Source organism: Arachis ipaensis, chromosome B10 (genome assembly GCF_059453495.1).
Source record: "Arachis ipaensis isolate K30076 ecotype BB chromosome B10, ASM5945349v1, whole genome shotgun sequence".
Classification (NCBI taxonomy): domain Eukaryota; kingdom Viridiplantae; phylum Streptophyta; class Magnoliopsida; order Fabales; family Fabaceae; genus Arachis; species Arachis ipaensis.
In genome coordinates this window covers 140,423,951-140,443,536 of record NC_142435.1, presented here as the reverse complement: position 1 = coordinate 140,443,536, position 19,586 = coordinate 140,423,951, and the positions used below count along the sequence as shown (strand labels likewise).

At 37.6% G+C, this 19,586-nt stretch overlaps 1 protein-coding gene and 1 pseudogene across 2 annotated transcripts; both read right to left on the bottom strand.

The window, feature by feature from the left end:
• Window positions 1-513: 513 nt before the first annotated feature.
• LOC148581913 (uncharacterized) lies at window positions 514-1,386 on the bottom strand. The gene has a single exon (XM_088501309.1). It carries the CDS (start codon window positions 1,384-1,386, stop codon window positions 514-516), a length of 873 nt encoding a protein of 290 aa, XP_088357435.1.
• Window positions 1,387-15,682: 14,296 nt separating this feature from the next.
• Window positions 15,683-17,867, bottom strand: LOC107623496 (UDP-glycosyltransferase 73C6 pseudogene; annotated as a pseudogene). Its single transcript, XR_015880949.1, has one exon. The product of XR_015880949.1 is annotated as a UDP-glycosyltransferase 73C6 pseudogene (transcript).
• Between the last annotated feature and the right edge of the window lie 1,719 nt (window positions 17,868-19,586).

Genomic DNA, 19,586 nt, shown 5'->3' with positions numbered 1-19,586 from the left:
ACCCAGGTCTCCATCCCCCCCTCCCCCGTTTTCTTCTACGCTTTCGCTTTACTTATTTGCAAATTTACATTTACATTTCAAAACTACGCCTATGTATCAAACTCGGGTACTCTTTCCCGCCAACAACGGAGGGTTTTAACGAGGCCCACCCATCAATAAAATCACATTACAAAGCTATCCCTAAATTCCTTATTTTTTCACACAATGTCCCAAATACGGAACAAAAAACACGGCCACAACTGGAGGACCGATCACCCTCCGGGCCCAACCCACGGATATCCATATAAACCCGACCACACGACGGTCCACTCATCCCAAATATGGGAAGAAGATTAATTAAACGGAATAGCTTTAAAACGGAACATACGAAAAGAGCCCGAACGGCTCAAAAAGTTGTTAAAACAAAATCCAAAAGCTACGGAGTCACGGTTAGACGGCCCACGGCCAAACCAAAAGTATCCAAAAAACAAGTAAGTCTAGAAGAGCGGGAGAACAAAAATTACAAAGATAAAGCTACTCGAGGTCGACTATCCGGCCATCACGAACGGTCTTGAATGCTCCCATCACGGACACATCCACTCCCGGAGCAAGCACCAGGGCCTGCGCCTTCATCGTCTCCTCGGTAGCAGCAATTGCATCCTTAGCATCGGCCAGCAACTCCGCCTTCTCCCTCTTCAATGCAGCAACCTCGGCATTCAAAGCCTCCGTCTCACCAAGAAGTACGGCAGCCCGGGAACCCGCATCGGAAGCCTTGCGCCGCTCCTCGCCCAGCTGAGAAAGGAGTGAAGTCTCAACCTCGGAAAGCTGGAGAATCTCCGCCCCGGCTTCCTCAGAAGACTTCACCGCCTTCCCCCTCGCAATCTCGGCAGCCTCGAGCTCCTCCTTCAACTTTGCCACCTTAGCCTGAGATTGGCGAAGTTTCTTGTCCAATAAACCGACCTGAGCCATCACGGGCTCAGCCTTCCGAACAACAACAGCAGAGCGAAGGAGAGCACGGTACACTAACTTGGCCTGGAACGAGACATCACAGCCATCAAAATAAGGCTCCGTACCAGGCATCAAATGCTGATCAATAAAACCCGGGGCATCAAAACAACGATCCATCACACTTGGCACCAAACCCTCCTCAAAGGTCTCGCTGCTCGGGTCCTCGGGCCTCTTTCTCTTCCGAGAAGCCTCAGCAGCCGACACTACCACAACCTCAGGAGAGTTCACAGGGCCAGGGGAAACTTGAACCTCAGCCCGTGAAGCCGAGGAAATCACCTCCTGGGAAGCCGGTTGAGATTCCACGGCAGGATTGGAGACAGGGGTAGAAGGAGACGAGGATCCCTCCTCCCGACCCATCGCCGCCTTCAACCTAGCCAGAGAAGTCAGCCCACCAGCCATCTCAACTGAAAGAAATAAAAAATAACAAGTTACAAAAAGGCAAGAATAGAACATATGAAATCGGGAAAAGAAAAGGCACACACCGATATACGCCCGACAAGCCTCGGGATCCCCCATAACGTCCCGAGGGTTCAACGGACGCTCACCAAACAAATGCCACAAAACGTTGGCAACGTCCTTATCCTCCTGGGACAAGCCATCGTAGGTGAATTTAGTTAGAACCGACGGGCCAGCCTGGAAATTCCAGTATGTCGGAAACCGACGAACGCCCTCCGGCGACAGCCAGAATGGATGGTGTCCCTGGACAGGACGCACCTTAAAATACTCCCATTTAAAACCATGAAAAGAATCTTCAAATAAGCCAAAAATACGGCGATGAGGCTGAGCCCGGAAAGACATATACCCCTTCTTATGCTTCCCCTCCTTAGTCGGGAGAGTGCATAAGAAAAGAAAAAGAAAAACAGGAACGGAAGCCGGAAGGTCGAGATACCGGCACACCAACTCAAACGACCGCACAGCAGCCCAGCTGTTCGGGTGAAGTTGAGACGGCGCCACGGAACACCGACTCAACAGATCCTGAACAAACGGCGAGAAGGGGAGTCGCACGCCAAGCCGAGTGAACATCGACTCGTAAACCCACATCCAATCCAGAACGGTGGGAGAATGCAGATTCAAGTAACAAACACGCTCGTCAGCATCCGGGAGGACGAGCTCATACCGCCCCTCCTCATCACCACCGCCACAGATGGCCCCCTGATCACGGAGCCGTTGAAGGTCGCCCTCCGTCATCCGCGACGGAACGCCCCATACATCACTAGTCACCCAACCATAACGATTGGGAACGCCCCGGGAAGGGGCTACCGGAGCTCCCACACCCTCATTCCTCCGCCGTTGCATACCTAAAACAGGGAGGAGCACCACCGTCAGCCTACTAACCCTAGACAGAAGCAAGACAGAAACCTACACACCGCTACCAAACCAACACGGCGGTACGCCGCCATCACCGAATGAACACGGCGGTGCTCAACCCCTCCAAAAGCGGGGAAAAACTACCCCCCCCAAAAAGAAACTAATTCAACGCAAAACTAAAAACAGGCAGAACAATGCATGGCAAAAGATAGAGCAGCATTCACAAAATAACAGGAAAGAATAAGCGAAACGTGCTGACCTGGAAATGCAGAAAGAACACTTGAGAAAGCTCGAAAAGCAGAAGCAGCAAGCAAAAACCAAAAAACGAAAAACCACAGAGAAAGGAGGAGACTTTCTGTTCAGATAGAAATTCTTCAGAAGAGAATGGAAAAAGGAAAAAGAAAGGGAAACGAGCGAGGGAACTGAAATAAAAATCCAAAACGGTTTCAAAGAGAAGGATGAAAAGACACAACTGCCCCTAGGCGCAGGTAAAGCTAGTAGGGGCAGAAGAGGGAAAACACCCCTTCACATTTAATGACCCTCCCTCGAAAAAAGAAGCTAATAAAGCCTCGAAGAACGCAACAGACACGGCAGAATCGGAGGAGTCACGTCAAACCAAAAAACGGTCAGACGAGCCTCCAAGAGAAACAGGAGCCGAGGCACCGATCTCCCTCCAAAAACATCGCGCCTTTTCAGCGACGGACTGACCTTGTTCGCTCCCCCGCTGCAGGGGCAACTGTTACGGATCCGGCCCACCATCCCGGATCCAAGACCGAACCCAACACCGGTTCCCCGGGTCCGACCCGTTCCCCACTTCTAGAAGGCCCGAAAACGGCACTCTTAGGTTCCTAACCGACTTTCGAATTCAAACGTTTCCCTTATCTTAGCCAAATAAGATAAGATAAGATATTCTCCATCACCTATAAATAGAGGACCCAGGTCCCTCCAGGTATTCATTCATTCCACACACTTTCTACCTCTCAGATCCATTCTGACTTGAGCGTCGGAGTGTCTTTGCAGGTACCTCCCCCCATCGTCCCAGTCAAGTGATCCGACATCCGCCTCGACCCGCAGGTTCCCGATCCATCTCTCAACCCGTACCAGAGACATCTTGTACAAATCCAAAATCAATTGTGGAGGAATCGTTAAAAGAATATGACTCTTGATGTAGGCTATGAGAATTCTCGCTAATTATCAAGTTGCTTAGTAAAAGCTTAAATTTTCGTGCTATGGATTTTTGGGTGCAAAGGATATGGTTAAAAAAGGTGAAGTGAAGGTCTTTGATTTAATAGAGGATTTCTTGTTGGCCTGCTTTTTTGATGAGGAAGACTATCGACATGCTCTATTTGACGGGCTTTTGACCACTATTTGATGGTACAAAGATGGCACTCACTTTTCAATCCAAGTGAGTATGATTTTCAACAAATTGCTGTATGGGTAAGGATTCAGAGCTTCTAGTAAAACTTTATATCTAGCTTTTTTTATGGAGAGCTAGAAAGAAGATTAGGACCATGCTCAAGATCGATCAGACTACTTTGATCCATTTTAAAGAAAAGTTTGCGTCTATGTGTAGAGATGGACCTAAGACAAAAGCTTGTTCCAGCCATCGAAGTGTTGGGAAGAGAATTCAGAATTGAATATGAAGGCCTACATTTGATTTGTTTTGGTTGCGGCCGCTATGGCCACAGATTGGAAGCATGTCCGGAAGGTGAAAGGTTAACCGAATGTGCTCAACAGTCATCAGCAGCAATGATGGAGTTGCAGGGATCAGATTCAAATTTAGAACGTGTTGTTGGTGCTGTGGGATTGACTCTGAAAAATCTAAATGTAGGTTTCGAAAATGTTCTCATGATTGTTAATCAAGCAAAGTCTCTGGAGGCTGACGGAGAGGTGATGAGTAAGTAGTCAAATTCGTTGGGGTCTTGGATGTTAGTCAATAAGGCCCAAAGGAAAGGAAGAGGTAAGCTAGCAATTAGAAATAAAAATGGCAACGGTCCCCATGGGGGCAGGGACATGCCCCCCACCCCTGCCCCTGCCACCCATAATCCGTCCCCGTCCCCGCAATGGGTAACGAGGGCCCATATCCGCTGGGGATCAGGATCTCCGCGGATATCCGTGGATATTTAAAAAAAAAACTAAAAAAATCAGAAAAAGTAAAAAAATATATAAAAATTGAAAAAAAAAACTCAATTATCATTACAATCATGATCTTCATCACCAACAATATTTAGTCATAATTTCGTAATTCATACCCAAACAAAATCAATCAAACACAAAAAAATACTCAAAGCATAAAAATTTTCATATCCATTCTTTCAATTTGAACATAAGCACATACCAAATTAATCAACCAGCCACATCAAACACCAATTTACATATGGCCATCACTAATCCAAAAACAAAATTTAAACAAAATCCACAAATCAGCCATCAACCATCGAAGATCTTTTGCAAATCCATCTCAACCTTCATAAAAAACAGAAGCAGATTTAAACATAACCAAATCCTTCAAACATTCAAAAGTTAATATTTCAAATGTTCAACTATCCACTACCACATCCTCAAAACATAACCATTAACTTCAAAAATTCAATTCCAATTTCTTTTAGCCATTGTGCATTATTAAAAAAAAAACAGAAGCACATATATATATGAAGCAAAATTACAAGATAATTGTTTGGAATTCAAATAAAATAAAATAAAATAATAGAAATCACAAGACAATTAATGAAAGAAACAACAAATGCTTCAAGTAAATGAAAATCATAAAAATCACTGAGGTTGACTTACCGGAAAGAAGAATGGCCAATGATCTTGTTGGAGGCGGCAATGGAGACCGGACTGCCTCTACCAAAGATGAAGATGGCGACGGCGAAGAATGCTTCTGTCTCTACTGAAGACGAAGACGGCGACACTTCAACCTTCTTGCAACAAATCTTCCTCTGGCGATGACGGTCCTCCTAAGGCTGGGTGTCAGGCATGCGAGTGAGTGTGGACGAGGGCGCCAGACGATGGAGAGAGTGTTTGTGTGGAGGAGGGTGGCGGAGAGAGAGCCTGAGTGGAGGAGGGTGATAGAGAGAATCTAAGAGAAGGAAAGGGACCTAGTGAGGCAACGACGATGGTTCTACCTTCTGCGATGAGATGGTGACCTTGAGTGTGAGAGGTGGAGCCGTGGATGCAATGAGAGTGGACGAGGGCGACGAGCAGCGGTAAGAGTGAAGGAGGGAGGGAGAGGGAGAAGGAGAAGGAGAGAATCTGAGTTCTGAGAGAAGGATAGTGACAGTGGTAGAGAGAAGAGGGTTAGAGTTAGGGTTGCAGAACTAATATATATATATATATATATATCACTAGGGATATTTTGGTCATTTTCTATATGCGGGTATTATACGGGTCTCCAACCCGCCCCCCATTTCGTTTATTTTGCAGATCCTTGTCCCCGCCCTCTATGGGTGAAACTATGCCCCCATTCGCGCCCTCGACGGGTAAATCTCCACAGATACCCGCCCCGCCAAGAAAAATTGCCATCTCTAATTGGAAGAGGAGCTGAGCTAAAAAGTTCTTCATCTCCTCATGAGGGTTGTCGTTTTAATGTGCTAGCCACTGAAGAACCCAAAAAAGAGCCTAAATTTACCCGAGGGGGAGATCTTTCATCTCAGCCCAAAGCTTCATCTCATGAAGGTAAAGGGGTCTTAAAGGAAAATACAAGGACAAACACTCATGAAGGGAGAAACAAGAGAATTCTAGAGCTGAAGGTTTCCTCTAGTACCAAATCGAATGCTGCTTCAAGTTAAGACAAAGTAATGTAGAATACCAAAGTGGAGAAGAAAGACGATGGGAATAGAAAGATGGAAGTGACCATGAATAAGGGTAAGGAAGTCGCTACCTGTACTCCTGTTATTAATTTTATCAAACAAGCAAGATTCGTGACCGAGGGCGATAGCTTTGATATGAAAGGGATCCTTTTTGTTCAGACACACCTCCCGTCAAAAGAGGATTATTTAGCTGCGAACCATCTTCACCTTCATGCTAGAAATCCAAAATCAGCCTCAAATCCCCCAAACCCAAGAGTGGAAAGGTCAATTCAAGGCCTTGATAATGGAGCAAAAACTTCAAGTACTCCTGAATTGGAGATAGCTTCCAATTGTATGGTGGTGGAAAATTCTACCTCAGTGCAACAATTTGTGCAGTAATTCTTTACTGTGCCTTTATATGCCCTATTTTCCTTTATTTGTTATATCATGAATATAATAACTTAGAATTGTAGAGCTGTAGGTTTGAAAGGTTTTTCCATATTGATTAGGGACTTATGTGGGAGATTTCACTCAAATTTGTTCTGTTTGTTGGAAACTCATGTATCTGGAGTAAAAGTAAATAAAATAGCAAATAAGCTTGGTTTTTCTTCTTGGCATTTGGTGGAGGGTGTAGGCTTCTCAGGTGAAATTTGGGTTCTGTGGAACGATAATTATTGGTTAATTGAGCATCTCGAATATCATAGACAATTTTCTCATCTCAAAGTCTTTTTCCAAAATAAAATGTCATGGTTCTTGACTGTTGTGTATGGTTTACCTCATATTGGACCTAAATTTGAGTCGTGGACTGATATTCGAAGATTAGTTAATCAAGTGCAGGGAGAATGGTGTGTTGGGGGTGATTTTAATTGTGTCTTATCTAGTGCGGACACTGGAGGAAGGTCTAACATCTCTGGAGATCAATCTCACTTTGCTGCCTGTTTGCTTGATCCGTGTTTGCAAGATGTTGGCTTCCATGGTCAATCTTTTGCCTGACAACGAGGTACAATTCATAGAAGATTGGATAGATATGTGGTTACTAATTTGTGGTCACTTAGATTTTTCTAAGCCTCGACTAAGCATTTACCTAAATTGAAATCTGATCATGTTCCCATCTTCCAAGATATGGGAGAATCAGGTGGCTCTTTGTCCCAGCCGTTCAGATTCTCAGCTACATGGCTTTCTCATAATGATTTTCAGAATTTGTTTACAAATAATTGAAGCAAAGATAATCTTCTAGAGGATAATATATCTTCTTTCATGTCTGCTGCCAAGATCTGGAGTAGGAAAGTTTTTGGAAATCTAGCTAAAAGAAAATCAAGGCTTTTAGCTAGACTCCAATGCATCTCTTCGAAGCTGTCTTTTGAGTTAAATCCTTTTCTAGAAGATTTTTAATCATCATTATGAAAAGATTTGGAAGCTTTATTGATCCAAGAGGTGGTTTACTGGAAGCAATGTTCCTAGTGTAAGTGGATAAATTAGGGAGATAGGAACACTTTTTATTTCCATAGTTTAGCCACTACCCCAGGAAAAGGAGAAAAAAAAGTTAGTATGTTGAAAAACCAACAAGGGATCTGGATTGAGGATGACCAGCAATTGAAAGAGATTAGTATTGATTGTTTTCTAAATCTCTATACTGAGGATAGTGGGTATGAGAAGCTATAAGTTCTGGGTTTATTCCCTATGCTTACAGATGAATAAAAGGAGCGTTTAGATAGGGTTGTCTCACCTGAAGAAATCAAAACGTTTCTCTTCTCTATGGGCGCTTGGAAAGCACCAGGTCCGGATGGTTTTCCGCCTATGTTCTTTCAAAATAATTGGGATTCGGTGAAAGACTCACTTATTAATTGGGTAGAAAGGATTTTTCAGAATTATCAGGAGATAAAGGTAGCTAATAATACTTTTCTTTCTCTTATTCTGAAGGTGGATAACCCTGAAAAAATACAGTTCTAGCCTATTAGTTTATGCAACGTCTTATACAAGCTTATTACCAAGATACTCTCGCAAATGTTAAAGGAAGTTATGCCCAAGCTTATTAGCTCCTTCGAGTGTAGTTTTATCCCTGGGAGACAAAGTGCGGATAACATTTTAGTGGCGCAAGAGATTCTTCATACTATGAGATCAAAGAAGGAGAATAGTGGCTTTATGGCCATTAAAATTGACCTTGAGAAAGCCGACGATCATCTTAACTGGCAATTTATCAGAGATATTCTTTCTGAGGCAAATATTCTGGAGAACTTGGTTGACTTAATCTTTCATTGCTATTCTTCTGCAGAAATGAAAGTTCTTTGGAATGGTATTCTATTAGCTTCCTTTAAGCCCACTAGAGGTGTGCGCCAGGGTGACCAAATTTCTCCTTATCTATTTATCCTATATATTGAGCGTCTTTCTCAGATAATTTCTTTTGTGGTTGACCACAATTTTTGGGAATCGATCACATTTAATAGAGGAGGTCTAAGTCTATCTCATCTTTGCTTTGCTGATGATATTATGCTGTTTGTTAAGGCAACTATGGATCAGGTACAAGTGGTGAGGGGTATTTTAGATATTTTTTGTCATTGTTCGGGACAAAAGGTAAATTTTACAAAGTCTTCTGTCTTCTTTTCGGAGAAAATGAACTTGGAGAGGAAACGTGCTCTTAGTAATGCCCTTAGGATGATACTTACGATGGATTTGGGTAAGTATTTGAGAGTACCTCTACCACATGGCAGATCAAAGGAGAATTTTCAATTCATTCTTGACAGAATGTCAAAAAGTCTTGACTCTTGGAAAGTCCGCAATCTTTCTTTGGCAGGTAAAGTCACTTTTGCTCAATCGACTCTGTCAACTATCCTATCTTATAGTAATGCAAACCATGAAGCTGCCTTTGAGTATTTGTAATTGAATTGACAACATATGTCGCAATTTTGTCTAGGGGGAGTTGATTTAGTTAGAAAGCCTCATCTTCTTAAGTGGAAAACTCTTTGTTCACCTAAGGCATAAGGAAGTCTTGGTTTTAGACCTTCGTGGGTTCTTAATAATGCAAATTTGGTGAAATTAGTTTGAAAACATGTCTATAATAGATGAGATCTTTGGGTTGAAGTTCTTCGAAATAAATATGGATGCGGTGAGGCTACTATTCTTGTTGTTAAAAGGATCAAAACAGCTTCAAATGCTGGCAAGGCCTCCAAAAAGTTTGGAAGAATTTTTAGAATAATCTCATATAGAGGATCAGTAGGGCACTGAGATTAATTTTTAGACCGACCAATAGATTCCAAGTATTCATAAACTTGTGAACTTTGCTCAACCAGAAGTTACCGAAGAGATGCTAGAAGAGAGTTTGCGAGTTTGTTATTAATAGTCATTGGGACTATGACCGGATTGGTATTATGCTGGGAAAAGATTGGTATTCTATTTTTGCTTCTATTAAACCTCTTGAGCCTGAGTTAGAAGTCAATAGCTTGGCTTGGCTTCCGGTATCGAGTGGTGTCTTCTCGATAAAGTCAACTTGTGCTATCTTTTTGGGGCATGTAGATGACTCAAATGCTTTTTTATTCTAAAAAATATGGAAGATGGAGGCTCTGCAATGGCTGCGGTCTTTCTAGTGGCTCGTAGTGCACTAGGCCCTTTTGACCAATGCAAAACGTGCTAGAAGACATATGGCGGAAGAAGACATATGGCGGAAGAAGACAGTTGTGCCATTTGTGGTGTATCCCCTAAATCTTTGCTCCATGTGCTCCATGACTGCAGGGTGGCGAAAGGTACGTGGATGAGCATTGATAATAGTTTGGTTGCGGGTAACTTCTTTAACTCTCCTCTTTTGGCTTGGTTGCTAGAGAATTTATCTACCAAATCTCCCTACCAAGGACAATCTTGGCCCCTTCTTTTTTGTTACTACGATGAATTCCTTATGGTATCAACAGAATAAATTTGTTTTTGATGTTGATAATATCATTGAGGAAGAGTGCAGTGGCGAAACTTGAAGCAAAATTTTGGGGGGGGGGGCAGATAGAAAATAATTGTCAAAATATTTTTGATATGGACTCCATTTAAGATAAGCTCGTCTAATCTCATCTCTCTGGTTTGGGTGATATTGCCAAATTTAAAGCCGTTTTTCAAGATCTCGTTCCAAAAAGTTAAGGTTAAAGTCATCAGATGTAACTTTTTGAACTTTTGAAGGTTATATCTCACTTTTTTCGTTATTCATTAAAGTAGAAGAACTATCTACAGGTGTTGATATTGTAAAAGTTATATGTTCTCCTTCTTAAATATTAGCCTTCCTCTTAAAAAATGTATCAATTCTTTGATTTTTCATTATTATTTTATATAAAAATTTAAATATATATCTTGTAAAATATGTAAAGAAGTTAGAAGGACAAATATTAAAATTTATAATTATTGAATTTTTTTTTATCAATTTATACAAATACAATAATATTAATACTTATTGAATATTCTATTATTTTTTATCATATAAAAAATTAAATTATATAAATAGTAAAATATAAAATAATATTAAATTAAATAAATAAAAATATCTAATTTTTTATATTTGAACTTAAAGATAGAGAGAGTGTTGTTTATTGAACTTATTAGATATTTTAGGTCATAGTAAAGTATTTAAGTCAATTAAACTATTTTTTATCTTTTGAAAAAGTACTACTAAGTTTTTTATAAAAAGTTTGGGGGGCCATGGCCCCCTTGTCTGAACTAAGCTCCACCATTGGAAGAGTGTAAAAACCCGATTTTCGGTAAACAGACTTTTCTGGCTATTTAAAAATTTATTTCACAAAATCCCAAACCACGGCTCAATAAGAAATAGTGAGGCTGACCCAATGGTTAAAGAAAAAAAGTAAAATAAAAAAAAAGGCAAAAAAATGAAAAAATTAAATAGAAAAAGGCCATTAATAAGGTCAAAATTGACTTTATGAGGGTAATTAAGCCCCCTAAGTCAAGTTTGACTAGTAAACAATAAATATTAGCTTACTATTGGTTTATTTTCCTCAATAGAGACTTTTTGAGTCGGAAATTCACTTTTAATGACGGTTTTGCGTGCGCCGAGAAAAACTCTTGTAACCGAAAACTTCGGAATCAATGGTCAAAATAATTCCTACCCAACTAAATGTGTCTCAAGATTTATATTAGCCATCCATTCATGATTTACTCCTTTAAGAATAAATCTTAGCCATTAATTATTTTACCACACGATAAAATTTACTCCAAACCGAATTTTTGACTAGTATTCCGCAAACGACTCCTAGAGACTCCAAATCTTCTTACTTGTCACCCAAGAAACTTGTCTCTCCTTCTCAACCTCTGGACTGAGACTATCTCAATCTTTCACTCCTCTCTGCTGTGTTTTTAACCTCGAGTAACTAACTGCAGTTAACTGTGGATAATCTCGACATGCAAGCGCTGACCAAGCTTCCTCGTTTTCATGCCCCTTATTCATTGAAGCTCAGTCCTTGACCACGAAATTTCAGCCACTTTTACCATCATAAATTCATCAAGACTTTGATTTTTTTTTATTTAAGGAAGCATTGGCCACAAAATTCATAAAATACTTTACACATTTTTACACTCTTTTGACCGAATTCTTGAGAGAGAAAGAGATAAAATTCTTGCAACTATTCTCTGTGTTCTAGACCATATTTCATCTCTTCTTCCATTGTTCTTGATGTGTTATTCAAGGACTCAAACCATACAAGCATAAACTCTTGCCCGTTTTCGCTAATTCTTGCGTTAGGTAAACTTTTGTTCTTTCTCCTTTCCTTTTTTTTTTTTAAAATAGTAGCCATGATGAATTCTTACTCTCCTCCATATATAGAGAACTCCTCTTGAAACACCCATGGAGCATGCCTAAGGAGTTAGAGAGATTCGAGCTCAAAGTGGTTGAATTTCGACTTTGCGACACTTTCGGCCAAAAACGAAACTGCACCATCACCAGCTGTGCTTCTGCCCTTGTGTGCACGTTTTCTAGTGTGTGAAAGGTTTAATAACTGAATTACATAAGAGGTAAGGATTAGGATTAGTTAGAGTATGGTTGTGCTTGTTTTCGGTGCTTATATGAGCCACTTTGTGGTGAATTTGTGCTTATTTTGAATTTCTAAAAAGTTTATGATGTTACCACTATTTTGGATTGCTAAATATGTGTAATATACTGTTATATTGCCTCTGAATTTTGTGTGAAAGCAGCCAGAAATATGAAAACACTTGGGGTTTAAGTTTCAAGCTTTAAACGTCACAAAAGTGAAGAAAAATATAAAAACTGCACCTCTGGAATTTATAGTCACTAAGAGCACAAAAATTATGATAGAAAAGAGTTAAAAAGTAGTTAGAAAAATAGTTTTAATCCTATAGAATAAAGGTAGAAAGGTAAAAAGGGTGTTATAGTCATTTTTGGGTAAAAAGAGGGTTAAAGATGTAATTTAAATGAAAAATAAGTAAAATTATGAATTTAGTGTCATTAGGGGTAAAATAGTAATTTTATAAATTAATTGGGTCATAATTATAATTACAATAAAGTTTCGGACCGAAATAAAAGCTTTAGTAAAAATTAGAAGTGAAGCGGTAAAAAGCAGTAATTAGAATAAGTAAATAAATTAATAAAGGATAAAATGATCTTTTAGGTCCTTAAGAGTAGAATTGGCATTACCAAAATTATAATGGATAATTAGTCATAAAAAAATATTAGGATTAACGCAGTAACATTTTGACGATAAATCAGGTTAAACGGTAAAATTAGAGTACTTAGGGGCATATTAATAATTTCAGGCATAAAGTCAAATTAAAAATAAATAATTAACTTAATCAAATAGAAAAGGTATATTAGGAAAAATATGAAGATACAATGGTAAAATAATATCAGGGGTGAAAGCGTCACTAAAAGTCTAAAAAAAGATAAAAAGAAAAGTTAAATAAAATGGGCAAAATGATAAATTGTGACAAGGCTGAGATATTTTAAGAAAGAGTCGGGCACAAGTTTTTACAAAAGAAGGGAGGAGAAGTCCCTTAGAAACAAATTCTGTTGAGATATGCTGCAGAAGAAGAAACTGTAAACCCCAAGGTGCTAGGAAGTACCTGGCAGAGCGGACTTCCATCCCGCCTGACCAGAGACTATATGAAAGTGAGGACGCCCGCCATATAGACTGTTAGTCACTGGGAGCGCCTTGTATTTTTGAGTAATTCTTTATTAGTGCTGCGATTGTATTTGGGGCACCAGTGCGCGACCGACCCAGTGGAGTAGCCATATCTGGACTTGGGACGGGTAACGTCGGGCTGCAGGTAGCCAACCGATGCATGAGCTCATGGCCTGCATAGGAGCAGGCATGCATCATACTTGATTGCTGCATTCTCTATGTTTGTGATTGCTTACTTGTACCTGTGATTGTGTTTTATCCCTACTTCTTGTATTTTGTGCTTGTTTATTATTCTTCTATATACTTGTGCTTGTACTTGTTTATGTGACTTACTGATCAAATTGCATGAAGTCTTAGACTTAGGCTGCGAAACCCCCTAGGATTCCTGTGTAGTACCCTACTGGGAACCTTAGGTTCTCACCCCTTACTTTCTCGTTCCGCAGATCCAAACCAGCGAGGTCTTCTTTGAGGTTCCAGCCTTAGGACTAGTGAGCAGTAGTAGCATTATTGGAGGGTCAAAGCGACTTCTTTTACTTCCACACAACACTTCCGTATTTCTTTAGCCCAAAGATCGGTGATCAGCAGTAGTTATAATAGTCGTAGTAGTAGTCTTTGCCCTCGCTCTGTATAGACTTTTAGAGGGTTAGGTGCTTTTGTAAATATCTATAAAAACAAGTTAGAACGGGTCCCAGACTAGGGTGACTCTTATATGTCGAGGCCTGTTAGTATAAATATGGAGTCTGTAAATATTTTCATGAATAAGCAACGACGTAACCCGGTGTGAATTATGATGTACTAAATGAGCTTTCGGGCATATATGTATGATATTACTACGTTTTCTGCATTTTCTATGCATCATGTATATATTATCTATTTAACTATTATCTATTTCGTTATATCTATATATTTGACACGCGATCTCGACTAGCGCTACATGCTCATATGTATATATTTAATATAAGGTCTAGAGTCTCTAGGAAAAGCTGTGTAGTAGCGCCTGACGACTAGCATTGGTCATGACGTGCTAGAAGTTGGGTCGTTACAAAGAGAATGTTGCTCCCCTTGCTGTCTATCTAGCAAAGGACTTTTAGCATGCTCAGGCTGAAGTAAGTCGAGTTAAGAAGATAGTTGACAATTATGTTGAGAGACAGATTTAATGGCACCCCCAGAATCTCCTTTTGTTAAACTAAATAGAGACGGTTTAGTTCTACATAATGAAAAAACAGCTTGCAGAAAGATTATTAGAGACATGGATGGAAGGTTTTTAGTTGGTTTTAGTGCAAACTTAGCTTTTACCTCGGTTACTTCGACAAAATTCTGGAGAATTTTAATGGATGTGGACCATACTGTAAACTTGGGATATAATCATGTGGTTGTGGAGGTGGACTCAGTTGCTGCAGTAAGGCTTGTTCTTCATGATAATATTGATTTGCATTTTTTTCGAGCTCTTATTTTGACACTTAGGAAGAATTGCAGCAGACTAATCAACTGGAGAATACAACATCAGTTCCGAGAAGTAAACTCTTGTGCAAATAGAATGACTAATTATGATCATAGTTATCTTTTAGTTGTCATGTGTTCTTTAATTTATTTTTTTGTATTTTTTTCGTCTTTATACTAATTTTATTAACATCTCATTTTTAAGAATTATTGTCTTTTAGTTTTTTTTTTTGTTTTAAATCCCGTTGTTAATAAAAAAATACCCTTTATTTTTTTTAATTTAAAAAGAGAAACAAACAACTTTTATGTTCATCTAGTTTTAATTATTGATCATCTACATATATTCAATCAATCATCTATATAGACATGACTAATCAACCATTTGCATAGGAATAAAGAATGACATTATAGATATATTTATAATCAAAGTTTTTATTATAAATAATATATTTAAAAATTAAATTCACATCTATTATATATATATATATAAAGTACAATATATTGAATTTTTTTGGACTCTCTTTTTATCTTGAGAAAAATCTAAAATATTAATATTTAAATCATAATTACTCTTTTTTGAGAGTCAAATGGCTGAAATTGAGTTTGGGGGTTATAACTTATAAGAGAGGTCTCAATTGAAAGAAAATAACAAACACTAGAGGAGGAGAGAAAAAGAAAGCATATTTCCACTCACACAAATGAAAGCATGCAAGCAATGAAGCAATTTATCTTCTCCCTTAACCATGCTCGACCTCAAGTCAATGGAAGGCACTGTTTCAGATGCAATTGGGCAACTGAATTTGTCATTCTAGCCGCCCAAACACCAACTTCAAACAATCTGCGGCGGAGGCCTCCAAACGGTAAATCCCTCTTTTCTTTGATTTTGATCTTGATCTCGAATTGCTTGGGTTGTTTTATTCCTTCTCTTTAAAGTATGTTTGCTTTGATGATTTTGTTCTGTGGATTAGAAACTGTTTTAAACAGATTCATTTCTAGATTTCCAAATTTCCCAAATAACATTTGCTGCCAGCGAAATCTGCCCAAGTCCCTCATCCGTTGAATTAAGTTTTAATAACCAATTGTTTAGAGATCAAACATTCTGCTCACTAGGAGATATGTACATTGACATCTTAATAGACAATGTTTAATAGTTTCAGGCTCATAATTACAAATTGGGCATACAGGATTATTTATTAATTTTTTTCTTACAAAGATTTCCTAATACGGTACTAATTTATGGCATGCTTTCCAAATAAACATAAGTTCCTTGTTGGGAGCCTCCATATTGATATTTATTCCATATTAATAGCACTATGGAACAGAATAATCATACATATGCAAACAGATATTGTGCCATTAGTTTTTGTCAACTAGATTATCATATACGGCCCCCAAGCTTTTATGCAAAATATCTTGGATAAACATAGTCAAGTTACTATGAGAAGATCCACCTTCTGCTACAGATATTTTAGCCATTTCCGCTAACTTTCTTACCCTTTCTCTTCTCTCTTCACATTCACCATTATTCCCATCCATTAACTTTTCTATTCCTATTTTAATATCTTCTTTCCTAACCAGTTCACCAACCTCCTCTTCTTTCCCCCACTCCATAGGACTTTTCGCACCAATCATCACTCCAACTTTTAGTACTTTGACAACTAGTTTTTCATTCAGAAACTGGTCGCCAAATAAGGGCCATGTCAGCATTGGCACACCAGCACATATAGCTTCTAAGTTAGAGTTCCAGCCACAATGTGTCAAGAACCCTCCGATTGAAGGATGTGATAGTATTAGCAGTTGAGGAGCCCAACCTCGAATTATAAGGCTCTGATCTTTGATTCTTTCTTCAAACCCATCTTCCTTAATCCACTTTTCTAGCACTTCTGATTGACTTCCTTTTCTTATGACCCAAATAAAAGGTCTTTTTGATTCTTCTAAGGCTAAACCAATCTGAATCAACTGAGTTGCAGTTAGATTACATAAACTTCCAAGACATACATAAATTACACTCTTAGGCTTTTGAGAATCAAGCCATTTTTGGTGCATCCACTCTTCAGTTGAAACCATGTTGCCTCTTTGAGCCTTGTCCAATTGATCTTTGTTGCTTAATGACACCGGACCAACGCACCACACTTTATCCTTTCTATGCTTCTTGTATATGCTTGCATACTCAGGCTCCAACTCTTGGAAGGAATTCATGATTATTCCATAAGTGTCTGCTTCGGCCGCGTATATCTCTTGATAAAACTTGTTCCAGTTCTCATCCGCTAGACTTAGTGCCTGCGCTTTGGTGACTTCAATCTCGTCTGGTAGACTCGGTATAATGAAGTACTCTGATTCATCCTTTATGCTCTCCGTCACATTACTGATGCGCAAAGCATCGTTACAGACGAGATAGTAGCAACTCACTCCGGAAAAAGAAATCCTTGGAACATTGAATTTCTTAGCAATGTGGATTGTGTATGGGAGACATATATCGGAGACTATGCAACTTGGTGGGGGCGACAACTCTTCAAAGAGTTTTTCCACAGGCTCCCTTAGAACACTTAGTGCAGTGAATAAACTCAAGGCATTGCCTAGTGAATGAAGCATGTCAAGATTCTCACACCCTTCTGGCAAACCTGCCTCTTTATATGGAAACTGAAGCTGAATTAGTCGAATTTGGTAACCGGAATTGATTAAACGAGCAAAGGTTGATGTGAATCTTGCTGCATTTTGCGGGGTTGTGACTACCGTGACAATAACATTATTGCGCTGAAGCAATAACTTTGCTAAGTCCATTATGGGAATCATGTGGCCTTGTGCCATGAATGGGAAGATAACGAAGTGGAGCTGAGGTGTTTGGGAAGCCATTATTGTTTCTCTGGATATGATTTAGTCCACTGAATAATTTCACTTGGAAGATATTTATAAACTGCATTCCTTTCTTGGTGATATCAGTGTCTACATCAGCCAGTTATATATCATTGTATAAATTTTTATTCTATTTTATTTTATTTATTTTTTTGTGTCTCACATCACTAATCTACCACTGATTTTTAAGTATTTTGGCGCTTCTTTCGTCTGTTAGCACACAACCTATATACATCATGTGTCTTCCTCAGAAATTATTTGTACGTTTCAATGTTTCTATGTATATCTCATTTCTCTGTCCGTCTCTTAACCACTTGGTGAAATGTCGCTAAGCATAAAGTCATACAGATTTTCTTCATCTTAGAATATATTAACTTGGTGAAATGTTTTTTGTTACTGAATGTCCATTTGAATTGCATTTTGATAAAGAAGAAATGTGAATAATTAAGGACTCCTAGTTAGATAATCTTAACATCATGTAATTTTGGGTTTTTTAATCAAAATTTTGTACTTATTCTGGGATCATATTAATGGTTTTGATACTACCATTGTTAAGTTAAATTAGAGTAAATGCTTCGTGGTCTTATTTGCTGGGATTTTTGTGACCTGATTTTGATTATTCCATTGTTTCTACTAAGAAAAGAAAAATATTAGTTTGGCCCCTTTAAATTTTAATCTTTTATTCATTTTTTCTCCTAAGATTTGAACTAAATATCTTTGATTATGAGACTAAAAAGTTTACTATCTTAACTAATCCTGCATTAATTATCATTACACATATATTATTTTTAAGTTATAACATAAACATGAAAACATATTTATAAACAACTGAATTCTTAGATTCCAATCATATACATACACAAAAAAAAACCCCTAAAAACTCTCTTACATTAGCCACGGATAAAGATTAAACTCAACCCTTATTTTTTTTTCTAAAAAAAAAAAGAATAAAGAACTCTATGTTCATCTAGTTTTAGCCATTACTCATCTACTTATATTCAACAAACATTTGATATACATATCAACCATCAAATCAACCACATATATAAAATATATATTGATATACAAAATATACATTAAAAATAAATTTAACAGTATATATATTATACAAAAATATATAATGACTGTTTTTTGTGTGCAAATAAAATTTTATATATTCAAACAATCATCTTATGAACATGAGTACATGACTAATCAACCATTTGCATAGAAAAATGAATGACATCATAGTTACATTTATAATCAAATTTTATAAATAATATATTTAAAAATCAAATTCACATCTATTATCAAAATATAATAAAAATACAAAAATACAGCAATAACTCATGTTTTTTAGTTGTTAATAAAAAGTTTGATTATTCTATTGTTAGAAAATTTGATTATTTGGTAAAGAAAATTTTGATTATTTTGATGATTGATTATTCCATTAATAAACAATCATGCTATCACTAATCAACATATAGAAATATCTATTTGGCATTTTATCAAAAATATTCTGTAAATATGTTTGATTATTGGTTTAGGATTTAGCTAATATGTGTCCTAAACATACATATTAATATTACCAAGTAAGAAAATTTGTGTAGTAAAAATATGAAGTTTACATTTTCAATGCATTTTTTGTTTATTTATTAATTCTATTAATAATAATCTTAACATGTGCATATTAGTTAAACCCATTGGTCTATTAAAAATTTCTTTATTCTATTATGATAAGTTTGATTATTTTAGTAGCTGATTATTTAGTTGAAAAAAACTATGTGAATCAATATATAAATATATATAAATACATAATAATTAATTTATTAGTTAATTTTTAATATGCATGTAGTATTTTTTATTAATAAAACATGTACATAGGATTATTTGTACAAGTATTAACATAATTATTAAATTTTATTAAAAATATAAGCCATAAAAAAATAAAAATATTCTTACTACTATTTTCTCTCTTAGTTAATTCAATAATCTTCTAACTTTCTTCTTTTATTTAATAATAAAAGGCATAATAGGTAAAAATTTAATTAATGACTTTTTGAAAATAGAAAATGACACATAATTTACAGCAAAAAAAAAAATGAAAAAAAAA

Bases quoted from the DNA above. Each gene is read 5' to 3' on its own strand.
- LOC148581913 (XM_088501309.1), bottom strand. From the start codon at position 1,386: ATGGCTGGTGGGCTGACTTCTCTGGCTAGGTTGAAGGCGGCGATGGGT.